Here is a 20733-nt window from a genome sequence, read left to right as displayed (position 1 = left end):
ATAGAATAAAATATATCTACAAAAGTCAATTAAAATGAAGAGTTAATTCTAGAATAATTTAAAAACCCTATATTATGTCTATTTGCCAGGACATTTTATTTATAATTTTACTATTTAAATTTGTATTTTATAATCAATAACTTTCACAAAAATTTTGTGTGACTCCAGTCAAATTCAGTGTTTGCTGAGCATATACTATGTTAAAATAAACAGTAATTATAAAACAGTGCTAAATTCTACTCCCTAAGCAAAATCTTAGAAATACCCTTATGTATGTCATTACTTGTTTGTCTCCTGCAAGATGTCAGATGCTTAAAAATCTAAGCAGAGCTCTGACCAGTGTGGCTCAGCTGGTTGGGCCTTGTCCCGCAAAGCGAAACTCTGCTGCTTCAATTCCCCGTCAGGGTACATGCCTGGGTTGCGGGTTTGGTTCCTGGTGGGAGTTTCTCTCCATTTTTTTCTCCCTTCCTTCCCCCGCTCTCTAAAAATTAATAAATAAAATCTTTTTTTAAAAAATAAATAAAAGCCAAAGCATAACCATGACCTCTTTGGAGTAGAGACACTACAAAAATTCAATGAAAAGCAGAATATAAAATTATACCAAAGTACCTACACAATGTATTCAGGTTCATGCTCTTCCCTCACTCTAATTGTAAAATTAATATAAATCCTCATTTTACATTCTCTTCATGAAAAAGTCAGACAAAATACATTATCTCCAAAGTAGTTTTTGGAAACACAGGCAGTGTGGGATCTGCTTTCACAGTAAATACTTACTGTGTGAGAACCGCTGAGTGATCGGGGTTCCAGGATAAGGGTAAGTCCGACTCTCCCACTGAATGTTTCCTTCCTGAACAGCCTTTATGAAACCATGATAACACTGGTGGGCTACTCCTAAAGGCAAAAACAACAAAGGCCTCAGCCTAGACACTTCACTTATAAATCAAATTATTAAAACTGCATCTATTTAAATGTCTTGTCACTTTTTTATAAGACGTAAGTTTCTTTCAGGTACTTCAAATTTCTTTGATTTTTTCATTCAAAGAAAGAAAACAGATCATATACTTTTAAAACTGGAAGATCCAGACCTAGCTGGTGTGGCTCAGTGGATTGTGCACCAGCCTGTGAACCAAAGGCTTGCTGGTTCAATTCCCAGTGCAGGGGCTGGGGGCACACAGGATGCAATCATACAATGATGTTTCTCTCTCTCTTTCTCCTTCCCTTCCCTTCTCTAAAAATAAATAAATAAATAACATCTTTAAAAAAAAAAAGGACAATCCAATCCTTTCATTCACCAGGTTCAGGAAGGTTAAATGACTTGCTTAAGGTTACAAAATTAGCTCATACTGTAACTCCGCTCCCTTTTGTTATATCATGATGCAACATATCAAAATAATTGGTATTATTTACTACAAAGCAAAGGGGCTGGGGAACAGTTTAGCTTTGTGATAAAGAGTACCTAGAATATAATAAGTAAAACAGTACCTAGAATATAAGATGTATTGAGTAAATATCTATCATTAGACCATGGCAACTAAGCATTCTCCATTTTAAAGAGGAGATAAAAATTAGTTTAGTGATTATTTATAACTGAGTTATTATTTATAATTAAGAAAATCTGTTTTAAAAAATGACAACTTGGGAGTATTTTTGTTTTGCTTCCCAGCATATGTCTGATTCAAATAAACACACACACACACACACACACACACACACACGAGCACTTTCACTATAATGGCAGATACATATCACTATACGTTTGTCCAAACCCACAGAATGTTTACCAAGTGAGAACCCTAATATAACCAATGGACTTTGGGTGATGATTATGTGTCAATGTAGGTTCATCAACTGTAACAAATGTACTATTCTGGTAGAGAATGTTGACAGTAGGGACGGCTATGCATGTGTTGGGGCAGGGGTATATGGGATATCTCTGAAACTGCTCAATTTTGCTGTGACTCTAAAACCACTTTAAAAAATAAAGTCTACTTCAAAAAAAGTGAAAGCTTTCAGGTGACTTGAACGATCTATTTTTCTTACACATGAAATCTTATTTGAGCAACATTTTGAATACAGAGTACAACCGATTATGTTACATTTTTAAAGAATGTATCATACTTATATTTATGCCACTTCAGTGGATCTATAAGCCTGGTCACTCTACTTACACATGTTTTCCAAAGATGATCACTGTCCCTTGTTTGAACGCATATTTAAGAATTGGAATATTAGACACTGCCAACTATACACTGGTCAAGTGTGTAACACAAATTTACAAATGTTGAATGCAGGTAAGGCAGTAATGAATAAAAGACAGATGATACAAAATGATTGAAAGAGGGAAAACAACTGTCTTGGCAGTGACTTCCCCCAAAAGATCTAAAACTGTGAGTACATTACAGTTCCGCTTTAAAAAAAACAAACAAACAAAAAAAAAACAAACAAGGTGACATAAATGCTAAACAAAGCCTAAGAATAAATTCATATATTGATTAGATCACAGCCTCTCATCTATGATTCTTCCCCCTCTATTTTAGGGGTAAAATCGTCTATTTCCACAGTGTAGGAAGCCAATCCATCCTGAAGAGTCCACTAACTCTGCAAATAGAAGTAGGCTGTGCATACCAGTATTACCAGTTATAAGCAGGTGAGTCTAGGACCCAACAAGCAGTTTCAACACAGCTGGTCTGTCCTTAGACCTCCCAGATGGACTTGGATAATTGACAAGAACCATACTCCCATGAGAACCATTCTGATGCAAAGAAAAGATTTTAAGACTGATTGTTATCTAAAAGTTTTTCTTTCATATTTCTGCTACCTTGCTCCCACCAGGAAAGAACAAACTGGTACCAATCCTTGCTTTGATCAAAGATTATTGAACTGGCCTGGTCATCTTCATTTAAAAAAAAGGGGGGGGGTCATTTCCACTTAAAATGGAATAAGGCCAAATAACTGTTATCTTTTAATTAAAAATACAGCACAGCTAGTAACCTCAACGTTTAGCTGAAGTTAAAATCTTGATTAGAAAATGAAGGGAAAAGGAGGAGAAACTCATTTTAACAAGTAACAGGTATCCATAGGCCTGGCTGTTTAGAGATAAAAATCAAGGGGTGAATGCTCTCACAAATCCACATTTGCTACTATTAGCCACTTTAAGAGACAATATGGCATCCTCACAAGAACAAGGACCTGAACAACAGACTGCCTGACTGTGAATCTTTGATCCTTCATTTATTACCCATGTGACTGTGGATAAGTCACTTTCCTGTGCCTCATTCAGTTTCTTCACCTATAATGGTTTGCCGAGAGGATTGTAAAGCAGTTACAATAGTGCCTGACAATGGTAAGAGCTATATTAATGTTAGTTATTACTGTTATCCCATATCTATCCCTATTTTGCCTATTCAAGAACAATGTAATTTACCATATCAATGCTGAGAATATGCAGAAAAGAATCTTCATTATCAAACTTCAAATTGATTAAACACTATAGTATTCAAGCTGCTCATAAAACTAACCAGGAAAAAGAGAAAAGGGAAATGTACAATGTTAACTAACATTAAATTTAGAACGACAGTAAATTTAAGGACGAAAAGAGAAAATAAAATTGGGAGTTTGAAAATAAAGCATTCAAACACATCTTAAATAAACACATAAACATCTCTAGGGCCCACAGTACCTTTGATAAGTCGATACCACTGTTTGCAGACAAGGGCTGCAGTTTTGTGTTCTTGGTATGGTGAAAGGAAGGACAGGATGTATTCCAAAACCTCTTCTGGCAGCTCAGACATGGATCTATTATGTCTAGTCTCCTCAACCTCTAATACTGGTTGAGGCTCCTCATCTTGCTCCATTGTCCCTTCCAGCACAGTTTCTTCTTGGTCCACTGCCATGAAACTGTCATCATCACTGTCTGAGGAGCTGGCCATGACATTCCACTTGACAGCTACAGTGGGAAAGAAACAAACATCAGTATGCACTGCTGGAAGCTCTGAAACTGCACAGGCACATGCACACAAATTGTTCAGGATTTGTTTGAGACCCTCAATATGAAATCTGTTCTTTAGCACCAGTTGTGAGCCATCTTAATTTGATAGGTACAGCTCAAGGACCAAACCCACCCCAAATATCTAACAATCCCTAAAGGCTTGTTATTTTTTTACTCCACCAACAACTGCAATACCCAAGTTCTGGTGTAACCAGAAAACCAGAACGCTGGTTCTCTAACAATTCCCCTGACTCAAGGATCTGACTGAAAGACAGCAAAAGGAATAATAATTTGCTTCCCCTGTCCAATAACATAACTTAAGACCTCAAACTCAGAAGTAAAAAATAACTGTGGGAACTACAAAGAGTAATAAGAATATTCTTAGGATTTGGTTTTAGAAATAACAGTTTTCCTAGCTTTTACACAAGACAATTCACTTAAGAGGATAATAAATGTTCTAAGAATAGGCTTAACTAGCTAAAATACCAAATCAAGGCAATATTTATACTAGAAAACACCATAATAAATCCAGGAAGTAAAAAACTGGAAATAATACAAATGCCCCTCAACGACAGAATGGACATACTGCATGCAGTACATTCATACAGGGGAACGCTATACAACAAGGAGCCACAGATAAACACACAGCTAAGACTCAACATAATACTAAGCAAAATGATCAGAAGAGTACATACACATGACCATGCTGATATCAAATTCAAAACTAGGCAAAATTAATTTATGCTGTTGCAAGTGAGGAAAGTGGTTAGCTTTGGCAAGCACTGGGAGGCTCCTGGGCTGCTGGTAAAGTTTTTTCCTAATTGAGTAATGGTTACACAGATGGGTTCAGTTTGTGAAAAATTCACCAAGCTGAATACTTAATGCTTAATTCACTTCTCTAAAGTTTATCAAAACAAGCCATGATCAAGTTACCTCTAGTGAAGGTAATTAATTTTAAAGACATTTTATGAGTGATTTTAAAATTTCTTCTTAGTGCTATCTGTATTCTCTAAACTTTCTGGAAGGAGCACAATGTGTTAAACATATACACAGAAGCAACATGTTTACACCACTCCCCTGATGTTTCATGCAATGCCTGAGGCAAAGAGTCAAATAGAGTAAATAGGATGATTTATGTTGAAGTGTGTCGCAGCTTAGATTCCCCAAGAAGCAGATGCTAAAATATAATTAGGAATCAAAAAGGGTTAAAGGAGAGAACTCTCGTGAGAAGAAAAGAATTGAGCAGGAGGAGCCATCAGAGCATGATGCAGATCTGACAACACTTGTCCAACGGAAAGCTCAGGGGCGAGGATGGTCAGTGAGAGGACCGCAGTATTGGGGGAGAAGACTAGGCTCTTATATCACTGCTCTGCCCAGGCACTGGCTGGGGGCTGCTCTGAGAAGGTGACCTTGGCTCCAAAGCTGAGGCAGTCACTGAAGGGACTTAACAGTTTTATTTAGCTACACTCCTGATATTTAGGCAACAAGTCCTTTCCTGAAGGGGCATCTGAGTTCATTTTATTGTTTTTTTAATACATCTATTCCCCTTGATCATTATGTACCTGCCCAGACCATGCACTATGCTACCCACCTTATAAATTTCCAGCATTCTCTCTAGCACTGATGAAAACAATAAGAAATAACAGGAAGAGAAGAGTGAGTCTGAAATATACTTTGGGGCTTAAAGAAAGATCTGAAGTGTTCCAAAAAGTAAGGAGGTTGGGGAAAGTAAAACCTAGAAGCTTCCCACTTCACCTCTACTACTCCTGAAATTCATATACTAATTATGTACAACACCTTAAAAACTGGAAGAATGATCACATTCAGAAAAAAGCAAACATAAATCAATACTCAAGTGGCAACTAGACTCTTGATGATGATGAACAAATGGCTAACTGAAAGTACTGGAGAAGCCTAAATCCTGCGAGCTGGTGGAGCAGGCAACAGTGGTAAAGGATGGCCAGCAGCAATTCCCTCCATTCCCCCAGAGTAGAGAACGTCATAGGTTTACCCTAAGTTGTATTAGATAAAGGATCCTAGATAGTCATTAGTCCCTCTCTGCCCCACTTCCGTGAGCTGTTTATCCTGTGCTTCACTTGCTAGAGGGAGGGCCTTTCCATTTCCAGCCCTAATTCCTATCCAAAAGTCATGTACATATAAAACAAAAATTAGAATATTTTTCTGGCAAAAAAAGAAAGCTGCCTTTTTCTACTGGAAAAAAAAAATTGCTTCCCATATTCCCTCTTATTCTTTCCCTGCAAGTTACCATTTCTCACCTCCCACTGGCTATCTTCCCTAAATTGTTGACTTTCTCGTATTTTTAATCCCTACTAAGCCCTGAAATTCACCAAGGAAGAGTACAAAAAACCAATTCCTTGAATTTGGCTGCATTTTTCACATCTGAATTAAATACAGCATCTCCAATACAGTTCTTTCCTATACAGACTGCATACCTAGCGTCTGCTTTAGCACAAACTGAATCATAAAGGCTGCAAAAAGGATTTTTTCCCCCCAAGCAAAATACATCTGTTTGGCTCAATAAAACAATCTACTTCCTTTCCAAAACTTCTCAAAAAATAATTAGCAAACCCAAAGAAAGGGGCTCACATTTTTGTAATAGCCAGTTTTAAACAATTCTCACCATTCAACCACTTCACTGTCCACAAAAGCTTCAAACCCTGTGCCTCTGAAGGCTCGTCTGCTAACCTGGTGCCTGAGCACAGATGCCAACTGACAACACACAGGGATAGACTCGGGTGCAGTTCCTCTGTAACTACATGCCCAGCATCACTTTGCGCAGCCCTTTGTTTTCACTTCCTTGATTAGGTAATGAAATCATCACTCATATTCCCAGAAGACATAGAGGTATTTTGAAACAGTTTTTCATTTTTTTCATGCAAAAAAAAAAGCCCTGCAAATATTTTACATAGAAGTATTAACTTAATGAACGTGGTTTTCATGAAAGTCTTTAAAAGAAATCTTCCTCACACTTCACATTTGTGTTAGGCCTTTCAGTTTCTCCAAAGTGAGAAACCAGAGTTTGAAGTCAATTGACTGGACAACTAGAGGGCCAAGACCACCTGCCGAGGTGCCTTGTCTCCAAATGAGCCAAGGTTTACAGACATTTCTACTTATAACACCCTGTGTTAACTTCATGTTATTTTATAATAGAAATTACATCATTAGTACATCCAGGAAATAGTGGGTCCTATCCTTATATATCACTGGATATTATCGAGATATTTTATTGGTCAGAATGAATATACTTTTCTGGGTCCTTGAATTTTGACCTTTTAAGGTGTACACTGGCTCGAGAGTGCCGCCAGATGCCTGATCCATACCCAAAGATAGGAATGGTACTGAAGAAATCATTTATTATGCCCAATGGTATCTTTTCCTTTGAAAAACTACTATACTCCATCCAAGCTTTGAAAATCCTTCTGAAGTACAAATTAAGGTTAAGATCTTGAGAGCAGGAGATCTGGTTACTGTTTCGAGCTATAGTGCTGTGTGACCCAAAGTAAGTAACACAGAGTTAAACAGAAAAACCTCTCTATCCCTAAGGAATGAAAGTTCCCCACCTACTTCATAAAGAGATTGTAAAAATAGCAGATATCCACAAACTACTCTGTATTCAGGGGAAATCAATTAAGTTGTGAAGAGTTAAAATTGACTCAAAGAAATTCAAGATGGGAATGAAACTACTTTGTATTTTCACTTAAAAGTAATTGCTAGTCTTATCTATTTGATTAATTGTGCCTGTGATTGTATACAACCAGGCATCTGACAATCCTCTTGGAGTAAATACACCTTTATGAAAATCAGAATACACTTCACATACGTAAAAGGAAACTGAAGATTTAAAATGCAATCAGGCTTATTCACAATTTCAAAAGGTTAAAAAAGATGCAATTAAGGGATCTTCTTTCAAATAATACAATCAAGTACACAGACTTAACTAAAGACTGCACGGCTGACTGAACTGAAAGCACCCAGTCATCCCTCAGCATAAAGGCTTCTGAAGCTTCAGGGGCAAAGCAAAAGCTTCGCACAGATGTCACTAAAAACTCATGAAATTACCCACCTCAGCCGCACTGATGTGAGCTAAAAAGTATTAAAGTTACTCTTGAAAATATACTGTTGAATGAGAATTAAAAAAAAAGACCACAATATGATTCACTCTAAGAGGATAATAAACCTTCTTATTAATATACCATATTAACAACAATGTACTAAGTCAAATAAAAAGTTATAAAAAGTGGGAAAATGATAAAATGTAAATTTCTACCTTACTTCAGGCATTCAACAAACATCAACGGAACCTCTGCTATTTGTGAAAATACTGTGCTTAGATCGCATGGGAGTTACAAAAAAGAGGATATGCCATTATTTTCTCTCGAAGAGAGTATTAGCCCAGTAAGAGCCAAAGACACAAAAATAGAGATACCAACATAGGACAGATCTGTGGTACAAAACAAGAAGCTGTAACAGTTCAGGGAAGGAAACGGTGGCTTCCAATTAGTATGAGAAGGAAGTTACACAGAAGCAAGCATGCGAGCTTTGAAAAATAGGTAGGATTTCAGAGAATGAAATGAGGGAAGGTAAAGGGATAAAGGATTTTCAAATTACTGTCTCTTGAACCGATATTCTTTGCCACTTATAGAATAATGTTTAGGACAAAAGGATAAACACTATTTTCTATCTGATGGGTGTTTTACCAAATGCACATGCTACTTCATATTTTATCGACATTAACAAGCTCATAATCTGAAGACTCCTTAGTTCCTGACAGTGTTTTGACAAAAGTCTAGAAATAGAATAACCTGACGTAACTACTGCTGCTATTAGCAAACTGTGAGCTATTTTGACAAGCAATTTCAGAGGGCTGTTTCTATAAAACATTCCAAATTTAATAACAGATATCAGCTGCTGTGAGTTTTTTAAATGATTAACTCATCAGTCTGTTATGCAATTAAAATTCCCTTTAATAAAACAAAAATAAACTACCCACCAGTATACTTTATCATTCTTTATAATGGTTATATTAAATGAAACCACCTTAAAATTATCACAGAGTAGTAGCAGAAATGAACCAGTTCTGCCCTGGCTGGTGTGGATTGAGTGCTGGCCTGAGAACCAAAGGGTTGCTGGTTGGATTCCCAGTCAGGGCACAGGCCTGGGTTGCAGGCCAGATCCCCTGTGGGGTGCGTGTGAGAGGCAACCACACCCTGATGTTTCTCTCACTCTCTTTCTCCCTCTCTTCCCCTCTCTCTAAAATAAATAAATAAATAAGTAAGTAAAGTACTAAAAAAGAAAGAAAGAAATGGACTGGTTCTGAGACATCCTCTGTATTCATATGTAGCAGCTAAAGGATTTGTTATTACTAAACATAAATGGTCAAGAAAAATGTACTGGTTTCAATCATCAATGAAAATACTCTAGGTTCTGCAAATGCTACATGGAAAACCATACATTCTAAGTTTAGCAAAATGTTTCATGTGGTAGAAAAAGTATAACAGAACTGTAAAATCCAAATTTAAATTTTGTGGGAGGTTGAATTTTCAGATTTTAAGAGAAGATAATAATAATATACAAAGTATAGGATAGTCCTGATTGTAATAATTTAACATATAGCAATGATTTAAAACAAAAGACTTTCATTTGAAGTACAGTATCAATCAGAAGGGAGTTAAATGGGAGAAAGGTGCATTAACAGACATTTTTCTGGCCTTGGAAATTTTTTTCTTCTCAAAAATAATTATTTCAGAAAGTAAGAAAAATGTAAAAGGAACAAATAACCATACTGCAACAATAAAAAACTGTATTAACTCAAAATTGACTGCATCAGGCTGCAGAAATGCCCAAAGCATTTCTATGCATCCATAATACTAAGAACCTACCTGCAGGCCAGAAATTACTACATAGTAGTTCCCCCCCGTTTCTGCTGGGGATATTCCAAGACCTCAGTGAATGCTTGAAACCTCAGATTGCATCAAACCCTACATACACTATATATTTTTCTCTATACATACATCCCTATGATAAACTCTAATTTATAAATTAGGCACAGTAAAGAGATAAGCAACAATTACTAATAATAAAAGAGATTATGACAATATTTTGTAATAGTAAGAAAAATAGAAGCCTCCCTTGGGCTAAGAAAGCCTAAAGCAATCATCACCTCATGGCGTCACTTTTAAGAAGGGCTAACATGCCTTTCAAGTTCACTCATCCATTGCAAATCTAGTTCAATGGAAGAAATAACTTTTTAAAATCAAATTTATTTTGTTTTGCACATTTAGTTCTTTATCGTTAAATATTTTCCCCGTAATTAAAAAAATTAAAGAAAACTTCTATTCTGATTTATAATTTCTTCTAAATACATCTGTATATCTTATACAAGTATCTCTGCTATTGCACAGAAATACTTGGGCATCCTTCTTCAAAAGGAAAAGTTCATACAGAAATAGGAAAAGTTCCAGAATGTATTGGATTTGGCAATATTTATCAATTTAAAATGTGTAATCCTTTTGACTCAGCAAAATTAACTATCACGTACCTTTCTAACACAAACATCCAGATATGTGCACAAAGATGTATGAACAAGTGGAGGTCTGTTGCATCTTTTGGTAATGACAAAAACTTTCAACTATATATATGTCCATTAATAAGAGAATGGCTACATAAATATGCTATATCTACTATAGAATTCAAAGCACTACTTTTAAAAAATGTGGGTATTTTGGCATATGTTGATGTGAAGAGATCTCCAAAACAAACTATTATATAAAGATGTAAAATAATATGATTAATAGCATTTATGTTAAAGAATACATCAATGGCTGACCATCAGAATCATCTGAAAACTATTAAAATTCAGATTCCGAAATCCAAACCAAACAAATCAAAATCTCAGGGGAATGTGGGGAAGTTGGAGCCCACTCATTCTTATTTTTTTTTAAGATTTTATTTATTTATTTTTAGACTGAGAGGAAAGGGAGGGAGAAAAAGAGGGAAAGAAACATCAATGTGTGCTTGCCTCTCATGCACCCCCCCCCCCCACAGGGGACCCAGCCTGCAACCCAGGCACATGCCCTGACATGGAACTGAACCAGTGACCCTTCGGTTCACAGGCCAACACTCAATCCACTGATCCACACCAGCCAGGGCTCATTCTTATTTTTAACGAAGCACTCAGACAACTCTTTCACAGCCAGTTCAACAACAATGACAAAAGAATAAATCAAAATTATATATCCACATCAGTATAAATGCATAGAAAAGTGATCTGACACCTTGGTTGGTGTGGCTTAGTGGATTAAGTGCCAGCCCACAAACCAAAGGGTCACAGGTTCGATTACCAGACAGGGCACATGCCTGGGCTGGGACCACGTCTCCAGTTGGCGGTGAGCGAGAGGCAACCTATAAATTTTTTTCTCCTCTTTCTCCCTCCCTTCCCCTCTCTCTAAAAATAAATAAATAAAATCTTTTTCAAAAATCACAACGAAATTTTCTATTTGCTTAAGTATATAAAAGGCCAAGTACTATATAATTCCATTAATATGAGGTACTAGTCAATTCACACAGGGCGAAAGAATAGTGGTAGCCAGGGACTGTAGGGAGGGGAGAACAGAAGTTATTGTTTCATGGGTTCAGAGTTTCAGCTGGGAAAGATATAAACATTCTGGGATGAATAATGGTGAGGGTTGGACAACAATGTGAATGTATTGAATGCCATTTGCCTGTACACTTAAAAATAATCACAATGGCCCTGGCAGGTGCGGCTCAGTTGGTTTGAGCACTGTTCTGTAAACCAAAAGGTCATGGGTTCGATTCCCAGTCAGGGTACATGCCTAAGTTATATAAAATCAGAATTAACCTGTTCCTTGAATATTTGACAGAAATCACTTGTAAATCTATTTATATCTGGAGTTTTCTTTGTGAGATTTTTCTGTCCACTAATTCCATTTCTTTGTAATAGGTCTACTTGAGGTTTTTGTTTCTTTTTAACTTTGATTACATTCCATTTTTTATAGAAATGTATTTGTCACTTAAGAGAAAATATACTAGCCAGAATCAACTATAGCTTTCATTTCCCACATAATTTAAACTTAAACTATTGATAAGACATAAAGATGAGTCACACAGACGTCAACTAAACAATGGGAAAATGCCCTTAAACGAGGTATATCTGCTCTGTCAATTTATAGCCATTTAGCCTTTTAAATCTCCAACAGATGTCACCAAAAAGTCTGTTCACTTATACAGCCCCCCATCTCTATTACTGGCTTCTAAATTTCATTTTAACTTTCTTTCTTCACCACTACATTGTATACTACTTGAGGGCGGAGACTAAGTCATATTCATCTTTGTGCATCTAGCACATATAATTCAGGCACCACATCACTATTAATAGTTTTTTAATGAATGAAGATCATAATATCCCTCACTGAAGAAGATGTTACTGACTCACTTCTGGTTGCCAGGTGTATGCTTTTCTTTGTTTTTAGATTTTATTTATTTTTTATAGCAAGGGCAAGGGAGAGAGAGGGAGAGAAACATCTATCTGTTGCACTTGCATGTCCCCAACTGGGGACCTGGACTGCAACCCAGGCATGTGCCTTGACTGGGAATTGAACTGGCAACCTTTCGGTTTGCAGGCTGGCACTCAATCCACTGAGCCACACCAGCGAGGGCGCCAAGTGTACTCCTGAGATATTTAATGTTGAAGGACTCCTACCTGACCATACTTGAACACAATCCTCCTTGTGACCAAAAGCACAAAGCCATCTATAAGACAGTTTGCTTTAGCTGGGAGTAGAACATAAAACAGGCTTTCCTTCACTGATGAAGTTACTGAAATAAAACTAAATCTTGAACTATTTGCTGTACCTGCACTCCTTGCTAACTTAATAAGTCAAACATCTAAGTACAAAACTTTAAAGTGAACAACAGAACTTAACACAAAAATTATCAGGGAGAAAAAAATGCCACGATACCACTCTCTACTAGATTATGAGTGTCATCATTCAATTGTACATTCTATGACACCTGGATTTTTTGAGGACATAACTATTCCTTTACGGACATCTTTATGTTGCCAGGGGGCCTAGCTGAAGAAACAAAATCACCAACTTTTTAAATTATATTTTATTGATTATGCTACTACAGTTGTCCTGAATTTTTCCCCTTGCTCCCCCTCCTTACCCAGCAACCCCCACTCCCTCAGGCAATATCCCCACCATTGTTCATGTACATGGGTCATTTGTATAAGTTCTTTGGCTACTCCATTTCCTATACTGTATTTGACATCCCCATGACTATTCTTAACTATCTAATTGTACTTCTTAATCCCCTCACCTCTTCACCCATTTCCCCATACCTTCCCCATACTGCCCTCCCATCTGGCAACCATCAAAACGTTCTCCATACCCATGATTCCGTCTCTGTTCTTATTTGCTTAGTTTGTTGATAAATAATGTATTTATTGCCATTTTATTATTCATAGTTTTGATCTTTTTCTTAAATAACTCCCTTTAACATTTCATATAATAATGGTTTGGTGATGCTGAACTCCTTTAGTTTTTTTCTTGTCTGGAAAGCTCTTAATCGGCCTTATCTGTGGTTTACCTGGTCTGTAAGCTGTCCACTGGATGCACTGGCCCTAGGGTTTCCTGGGTGGTGCAAGCCAAAGTCAGCCTCTACTTGTATTTTGCCCAGGCCCACTCTGCCTGAGCTATAAAACAATCTTAGATGGCTGCTACTTGTGATGGGCTTGGAGGTTCCCAAACAAAGCCAAACTGAATCCAGGCTGGCTGCTCCTAGTGCCGGGCCTGGGGCTCACTGAGGCCAGCTGTTGTTTTTCTGATAGGATTTAGGAAGTTGTGCAGCGTCAGCCAAGACCAGCCGTTCTTCTGGAAAAGCAGCGTGGGTGGGCCTGTATGTTGGGTGCAACAGAGTCTCTGAGGATTTCTAAGGTGAGTCAAATAGTGTAGCCAGGATGATGGAGTCTCAGGTATGGCACCAGCTTGCTTGCTCTGTGGGGGGAGGGTTTAGAAAAGGGGCAATGGCCTCTGCTCTCCTTGATGCCAGACACTTCAGTTTCTCACTGTATATCACTGGTGCCTTTCAAGCTGCTACCCTGGTGCTGGAGCTCAGAGAGAGTCAATCTGAGTAGGTGAGTCCATGAGTGGGTTCTTTAAAATGAATTGCTTGGGGTTCCAGCAGTTTCTTTCACCAACTCAGTCACCACCGGTTTTTGCAGCCAGAAGTTGTGGTGCTGGGATTCCTCATTCCTGAGATATCCCTCCCAAATTTTTATCCACCACATGTGGGTGAAGGACCAGGCCATTCCGTGTCTGCTCCCCTCCTACCAGTCTGGATGGAAGTGGTTTCTTTAATTTTGTAGTTGTCAGACTTCCATTCAACTCGGTTTCTGACGGTTCTAAGTGATGGCTGTTCTATATTTTAGTCGTAATTTTTATGTGGCTGTACAAAGAGGCAAGCCATGTTTGCCTATGCTGCCATCTTGACCAGAAGTCCCCAACTTTTAATAATAAGTTCCAGAAGAAAAACATTAAAGGGAGGCCAACGCAAGAAAGATGAATATCTAGATTCACAGCACTTTAGAGTTAAAAGTAGACCTGAAAGTTATTTTGGCCAAATCATTTTTTAAAGCATAAAACTCAAGTAAAACTTACTATCCCAATCCATACTTGTCAAAACCCACAGAACTTTACAACACAAAGAGTAACTTAATGCAAATTTTAAAAAAATTACTAGGGAAGGAATGAAACTATGACCAGAGAATCTACCTGTATTACAAATATATAAAACGGTCATGGGTAGAAGTAATGGTGCTGAGCTAAGTAATTTTAAAAATGAGTGACATCTGTAAGAATAAATGCAAAAGGAACTGCATAGAGCACTGGACTTTACTTGAAGTTGTTTCTCACAGGAGCATAGTTAGTAATTCTAATACAGCTATACATGTGTGTTAGAATTGAACAATTAGGTAAATAAACAGCGGATGGCTGGAGCCCAGTTTCCCACAGCTGCAGTGGGAATTTACAGATAAGCAAGGGGGAAAGCACAGAATGATCATGTGATAATGGATTAGAATGAGAGGCATTAGTATGAGCTCACGTTTAGCTTAATATACAGGGTTGGCACAAATAACACCCCATTTTTATTATAAAATCTTTTATTATAAAATCATAAGCATGTAATTCTGTAACATAACAATATCATAACCAAGCACACCATATGACATTTTAGATGAACTGTTCAAATTAAAATTATAGATCAATACACCCATATTACCGCCCTACCAACCACACTCAAGTAGGTGCTACTTCTCCAGACCCTGTAGATAAAGATAGTTACACAAATATTTATAGATTTATATATATATACATGTTAGTATACACACATATACTTCCTTGCTATGTAGCTGAGAGGGCCTAGAAGCAAAAACACCACAGTAGCAATGAGCATAGCACTCACATCTTGACTTCTAATAACATTCTCCAATAAATGGAACTAAGGCCCCTTGGTGAAACTGCATAATCTATGGCCGGCACAGGAACTATACAAGATAAACCTGGATAAACATGTAGAGCTGGTAAGTAAGAATGTGATCCAAAAACAAAACATTTATAGAATGGTGTCAAAATAGCACAGGAGACAAAGGAAAGAGTCAATGCTGAAACAATTTGAGCACAAAATAAATATCCATGAGTTCATATAAGCTAAGTAATTGACTTTAAAAGAGGAGGGCTCCCTTGCAGGTTTCTAAATGATTCATGTAGGTTATCTCCCTTCTAGTAGGTGGGGCTTAATTTCACTCATACTCTATTCCTAATTTTTTGCCTCCACCCTGGTAAAATTCTTATTAGCATTCAATGTAGATAGAAACTAAGCTAGTTTTGCAAAGCAAATTGTTTCAACCAGAAGACAGCTGCTTAACTTCATTGCCTTGAGCAAATAAAACTTCTGTGTATACCTATGCCAGGAAATTCATGAGAAAATTAAGCTTAAAAATAAATGAAAACCAACAACTACTTTCCATAAAAAGCCATCGCCAAGGTACCTAAGACCTCATTTCCAACTGTCATATGATTTCCAAGTTGTGTTTACCCCCCAAGCACTCCTTTACATTTGCACTCCTAGAACTAGACTCTTATAGTTTGAGTAGATGACTTATTAATTAAATAAGTATATCACAAAACCCTTGCTTACAAATTATTCTTCCCTTTAGCTGAACTATCAGTAGTTATTAATATATATTCAGCTTCTTTGCAAATAAAAAATCAAAACAGAGATGGTAAAAGAGTTGTGTGACAGAGCACATCAACATTAAGGAGTCATGGTCTCGATCAACCCCCATGTGAGGATTTTCTGAAACCCAGTTTTGATTACATTATTAAGCAAACTCTTAAGATCTATTCATTTCCTTCGGGAATTTTCTTGAAATTACAAAAACATAAAATACTGATGAATAACTCTCATAATACTCTGCTGGGAATGAATGTTTGTGTCTCCCTCAAATTCATATGTTCAAACCCTAACCTGCAATGTGATGATATTTGGAGACACAGCATTTGAAAGGTAATGGGTTAGGTGGAGTCATAATGGAGGGACCCTTATAATGGGACTAGTGACCTTATAAGAAAAGACACCACAGAGTGCGCTCAGGCTCGCGCACGCACCCCCCAACCCCACCAAGGCAGTCATGTGAGTACACAAGGAGATGGCAGCCACCCACAAGCCAAGAGAAGAGACCTTAGAATGAACTATCTGCCAGCACCTTGATCTTGGACATCCCAGTCTCCAGAAATGTCAGAAGTAAATTTCTGTTGTTTAAGCCACCTAGCCTACAGTACTTTGTTATGGCAGCAAAGTGAACATCACTAAGAGTACATAGGAAGTAAGCTACTATGGACTTACAGCATAACAATCAAACTAACATTTTAAAGAATTTAGAGAAAGTATGCAGGATCAGTTACTGGTTATGTATCTCATTATCTTTAATATTTAATCACTTCTGATACAGATTTTTTCCTTAGAAAGATCCATTGACTCAGGGATGCCTTTTATATGTGTAACTTTGTTTCCCTCCCCCAAAATTAATGATAACTTGATTGATTCTGGGATAACAAATAGATATGCGGAGGGGGAAGCAAATGAAATCAAAACGTAACAGTTTCTTTGCCATCTTCAGTAAATTTAACCATATATATCAGAGCTTTTCTTACACTTAAAAATGATATTGGTTAAATCATTTATAAGTTAAAATTTTTTAATTTCTGCAATATGGTAGGAAAGCAGATTGCTGCTATTATTATTATTATTATTATTATTGAAGACCAAATATATTCCCCTCCCACAAAAAAAAAAAAAAAAACATATGGAATAGATGAAAAGATTTATTGGATGAAACTTTAATATGTCACCTGGACAGAAAGTAAATAGAAGTTATACTTCTGGACCCTAGGAAATATCTTAATTTGATTCACTTCTTCCTATAAACAATATAAATGCTTTGGTAAAATGAACAAAATTACCAGGCAATAGCTACCGAAAGTAGGCCAAGGATTTAAGAACAAGAAGATTAACGCCTCTTTCTAAGAGATTTCAAAGCAGCCATTTTGCGCTACTTCTTCCTGAAATAGCCTAAGCTTCTTTTTCATCTCCAGTCTTTGCTCTTGCTGGCTACTCTCTCTTCCTAAAATACTCTCCTCTTGCTTGCCAATATGTCAAAGTACTACTTGTTATGTTTTGTAAAGATTTTATTCATTTATTTTTAGAGAGGGGAAAGCAGGGAGAGAGGGAGAAAAACATCGATGTGAGAAACATGGATCGGTTGCCTCTCATATGCACCCCGACTGTGGACCAAACTTGCAGCCCAGGCATGTGCCCTGACTGGGAGTCAAACCAGCGGCCTTCCACTTTGTGGGATGATGCCCAAACAACTAAACCACACTGGTCAGGGCCCAACTTGTTATTTAAGAGTGTCTCTTCTCTGAGATTCTCATTCCCTCCAACCTATTCTGTATTCCTCTGACCTTCTATTGATTTTGTACAGTATCTTTATTATCTTAGAGTTATATAAATATTTGTTGAGGTAGGTATCCTACAAGACTCAGGCAAACATTAGATAAATAACACAAACTTTTCACCACTTCACAAGTCACAATTCTGTTCATTAATAAACTTGGCTAATTGAAAGCCATGTTTTACTTCTATTGCTTTGGTTTCCAATAAAGTCTACACAAAGGCAACAGCACAAATAGCAGTCAAGATGCAATATATACAGCTAGAATTTTGCTTTAAGGCAAACAATATGCCTTAAGATTGGGTACCCAAGAGCACGTGAAAATTGTCATTGCCAACTGCCCTTTTATATGTGTTGCACCATACTGTACTTCTCAGATGGGCAGTATGAAGGCTGAAAATCTTTTAACACCCTAATTCAAACTTCAGAGTCTACATTTAAAAGGATGTAATCAGAAAAAATAATTTCCATCTTAGACCTTTCTTAAATTTGCCGTAATCTCAAGGAAACTAATTTTGCATACTTATCATTTGGTTAAAAAAAAAAAACAGAAATTTTAAATTGCAGTATTTTGTATCATTTCTTTAAAAATAAGTGAAGCCCTTGACAGGTGGCTCAACTGGCTGAAGCATCTTCCTGTTCACCAAAAGGTTGCAGGTTTGGTCCCCAGTCAGGGCAAGTTTGATACCAGGTCAGGGTGTGTAGAGGAAGCAACTGCTTGAGTTTCTCACATTGATGTTTCTCTTTCTCTCTCTAAAATCAATAAAAACATATCCTCAGGTGAGGATTAAAAAAATTAAAAAGCACACAGGACCCACTTGAAGGCACTCCCACAGATCTTAAAAGGAAACAATCTGAGCATCAAAACCACCCAGACACACATACACACAAAACTACTATGGATTCAAATATTGTCTGTAAGTTTATAATAAAATTAAAGAAAATCCACTGGTCAGCATTGGCTGGCCAGTTCAGTTGGTTTAGAGCAACTAAAGTTGCAGGTTTGATCCCTGGTCAGAGTACATACGAGAATACAACAATCAACCAAAGAATACATAAGTGGAACAACACATCGTTATGTTTTTCTCTCTCTCCCTCCCCACCCTCCCTTCCTTCCTCTCTCTAAAATCGATTAATTAAAAAAAATTCACCGGTTACCAGGAGGGGTTGCTAAGGGACTAGTTCATGACTGCTCTAAAACATAATAAAGGGAAAGAATCAAGTCCTTTTGCTGTCTTTCCTATACTAACCAAGAGAGTAACCAAATAATGTGGGGAAGTTCTTTGTGAGGAATCCATTTAGATGAAGAAGGAATGACAGAATAAGAAACCTATCATTTTTGCAAACTCTAATAATTTATAACAAAAACAAACGGTGTTAAAATCATTATATGAATGGTTGATGGAAAACATTCTAAAGGAGACAGCAGGCTAATGTCATCTGCATGAACCCAGAGGTCAATCTGAGCACAGCTAAAAGGCAAGACCACCAGAAAGTATGCCTGAATGATACAATGGGAAGTATGCAACACTGCCTGTGAAGAATTCATGCTCTGAAATTTTAATTTAATCATGCTTCTAGATAAGCTAATTCCCAGAGGAAGCAATCAGACAAATCCAGACTATGGAACATTCTGCAGTTTAAAAGACTGATTGCCCAGGCTCTGTGCCTGAAGGCAATTTTTGGATCTCAATGAGGTGAGGGGGAACTAAAACTGTCCATCACCCTCTCTGAGTTGTAGAACCAAATTCCACAAAGAAACAAAGCTATGCAGAAAACGAAATCCAGAAATATGCATAGTGTCCTCTTAAGTTTTGCTAAGTACTGGGCAATACATACTGAAACTCCACAAAGTCAGGCAAGGAATGACAGGGAAATTCAAAGTTGAGATCAATTCCCACAGCTCACAAGCAGGAAGAAATTCAACCTCCAGAAAGTCAAAGTAGAGAGTTCTTGGCAATCTCCTTGGGTTTTCAGTGGAGCCCCAGAGAGTTCATCCCTTAGTATAGGGCTGAACTGTCCCTGAAATAAAGACTACGCTAAGTCTACCTTAGTAAAACATAAAAAGATCTCAAAAATATAAAGAACTGAACAGCAGGCAACTGAACTGTCTGCCAAAAGAAAGCTGAAACACTCTTTAAAGAAAGACAACCAAAGCCAGAAGCTCATCCAATAATCAACCAAAAATTACTAGACATGCCAAGAAACAAAAAAAAAAGGGGGGGAGGGGGCATATTAAAAGAAAAGTCAGTCAACAGGAACAAACCCAGGAATGACAGAGCTAGAAGACAAGGACTTTAAAACAGCTGTAAGAAGTGGACCTGGCCACATAGCTCAGTTGATTAGTGTTGTCCCAAAACACCATGGCTGCAGATCCCCAGTCAGGGCACATATACGAATCAAACAATGGATGCATAAATAAGGTGGAACAACAAAAATCAGTGTTTCTCTCATATCAATAAATAAAAATTTAAAAATAAAAATAAAATAAAACAGTGATAAGTACACCATTATTATGCTCAAGGACGTAAAGGTTAACTATTACAGAGAAACCGAAGATATTTAATAGAAAAAAAGGAACTTCAAGGGATTAAAAATATATGAAATGAAAATATCGCTATATATAATTAACAGCAGATTAGAACATACAGAAGAAAAGAATCTGCTGAAATTTAAGACATAGCAA

General features: G+C 37.2%; 1 protein-coding gene across 3 annotated transcripts in view; it reads right to left on the bottom strand.

The window, feature by feature from the left end:
• The window catches only part of FBXO42 (F-box protein 42), a 77499-nt gene that overhangs the window by 41006 nt on the left and 15760 nt on the right, over nt 1-20733 (bottom strand). For all 3 annotated transcript variants that reach the window (XM_054579689.1, XM_054579688.1, XM_054579691.1), the window contains exons 2-3: nt 3683-3949; nt 778-894 (exon numbers count right to left, since the gene is read on the bottom strand). In XM_054579689.1, coding sequence (XP_054435664.1) covers nt 778-894; nt 3683-3932 — 367 coding nt within the window. In that variant the 5' untranslated portion in view covers nt 3933-3949. The remainder of the gene's footprint in view (nt 1-777; nt 895-3682; nt 3950-20733) is intronic.

Source organism: Pteronotus mesoamericanus, unplaced genomic scaffold (genome assembly GCF_021234165.1).
Source record: "Pteronotus mesoamericanus isolate MK-2021 breed Mesoamerican mustached bat unplaced genomic scaffold, CSHL_Meso_final contig_557, whole genome shotgun sequence".
Taxonomy (NCBI): domain Eukaryota; kingdom Metazoa; phylum Chordata; class Mammalia; order Chiroptera; family Mormoopidae; genus Pteronotus; species Pteronotus mesoamericanus.
The sequence above is the reverse complement of the archived record's forward strand: the minus strand, read 5'-3'. Positions and strand labels throughout refer to the sequence as shown.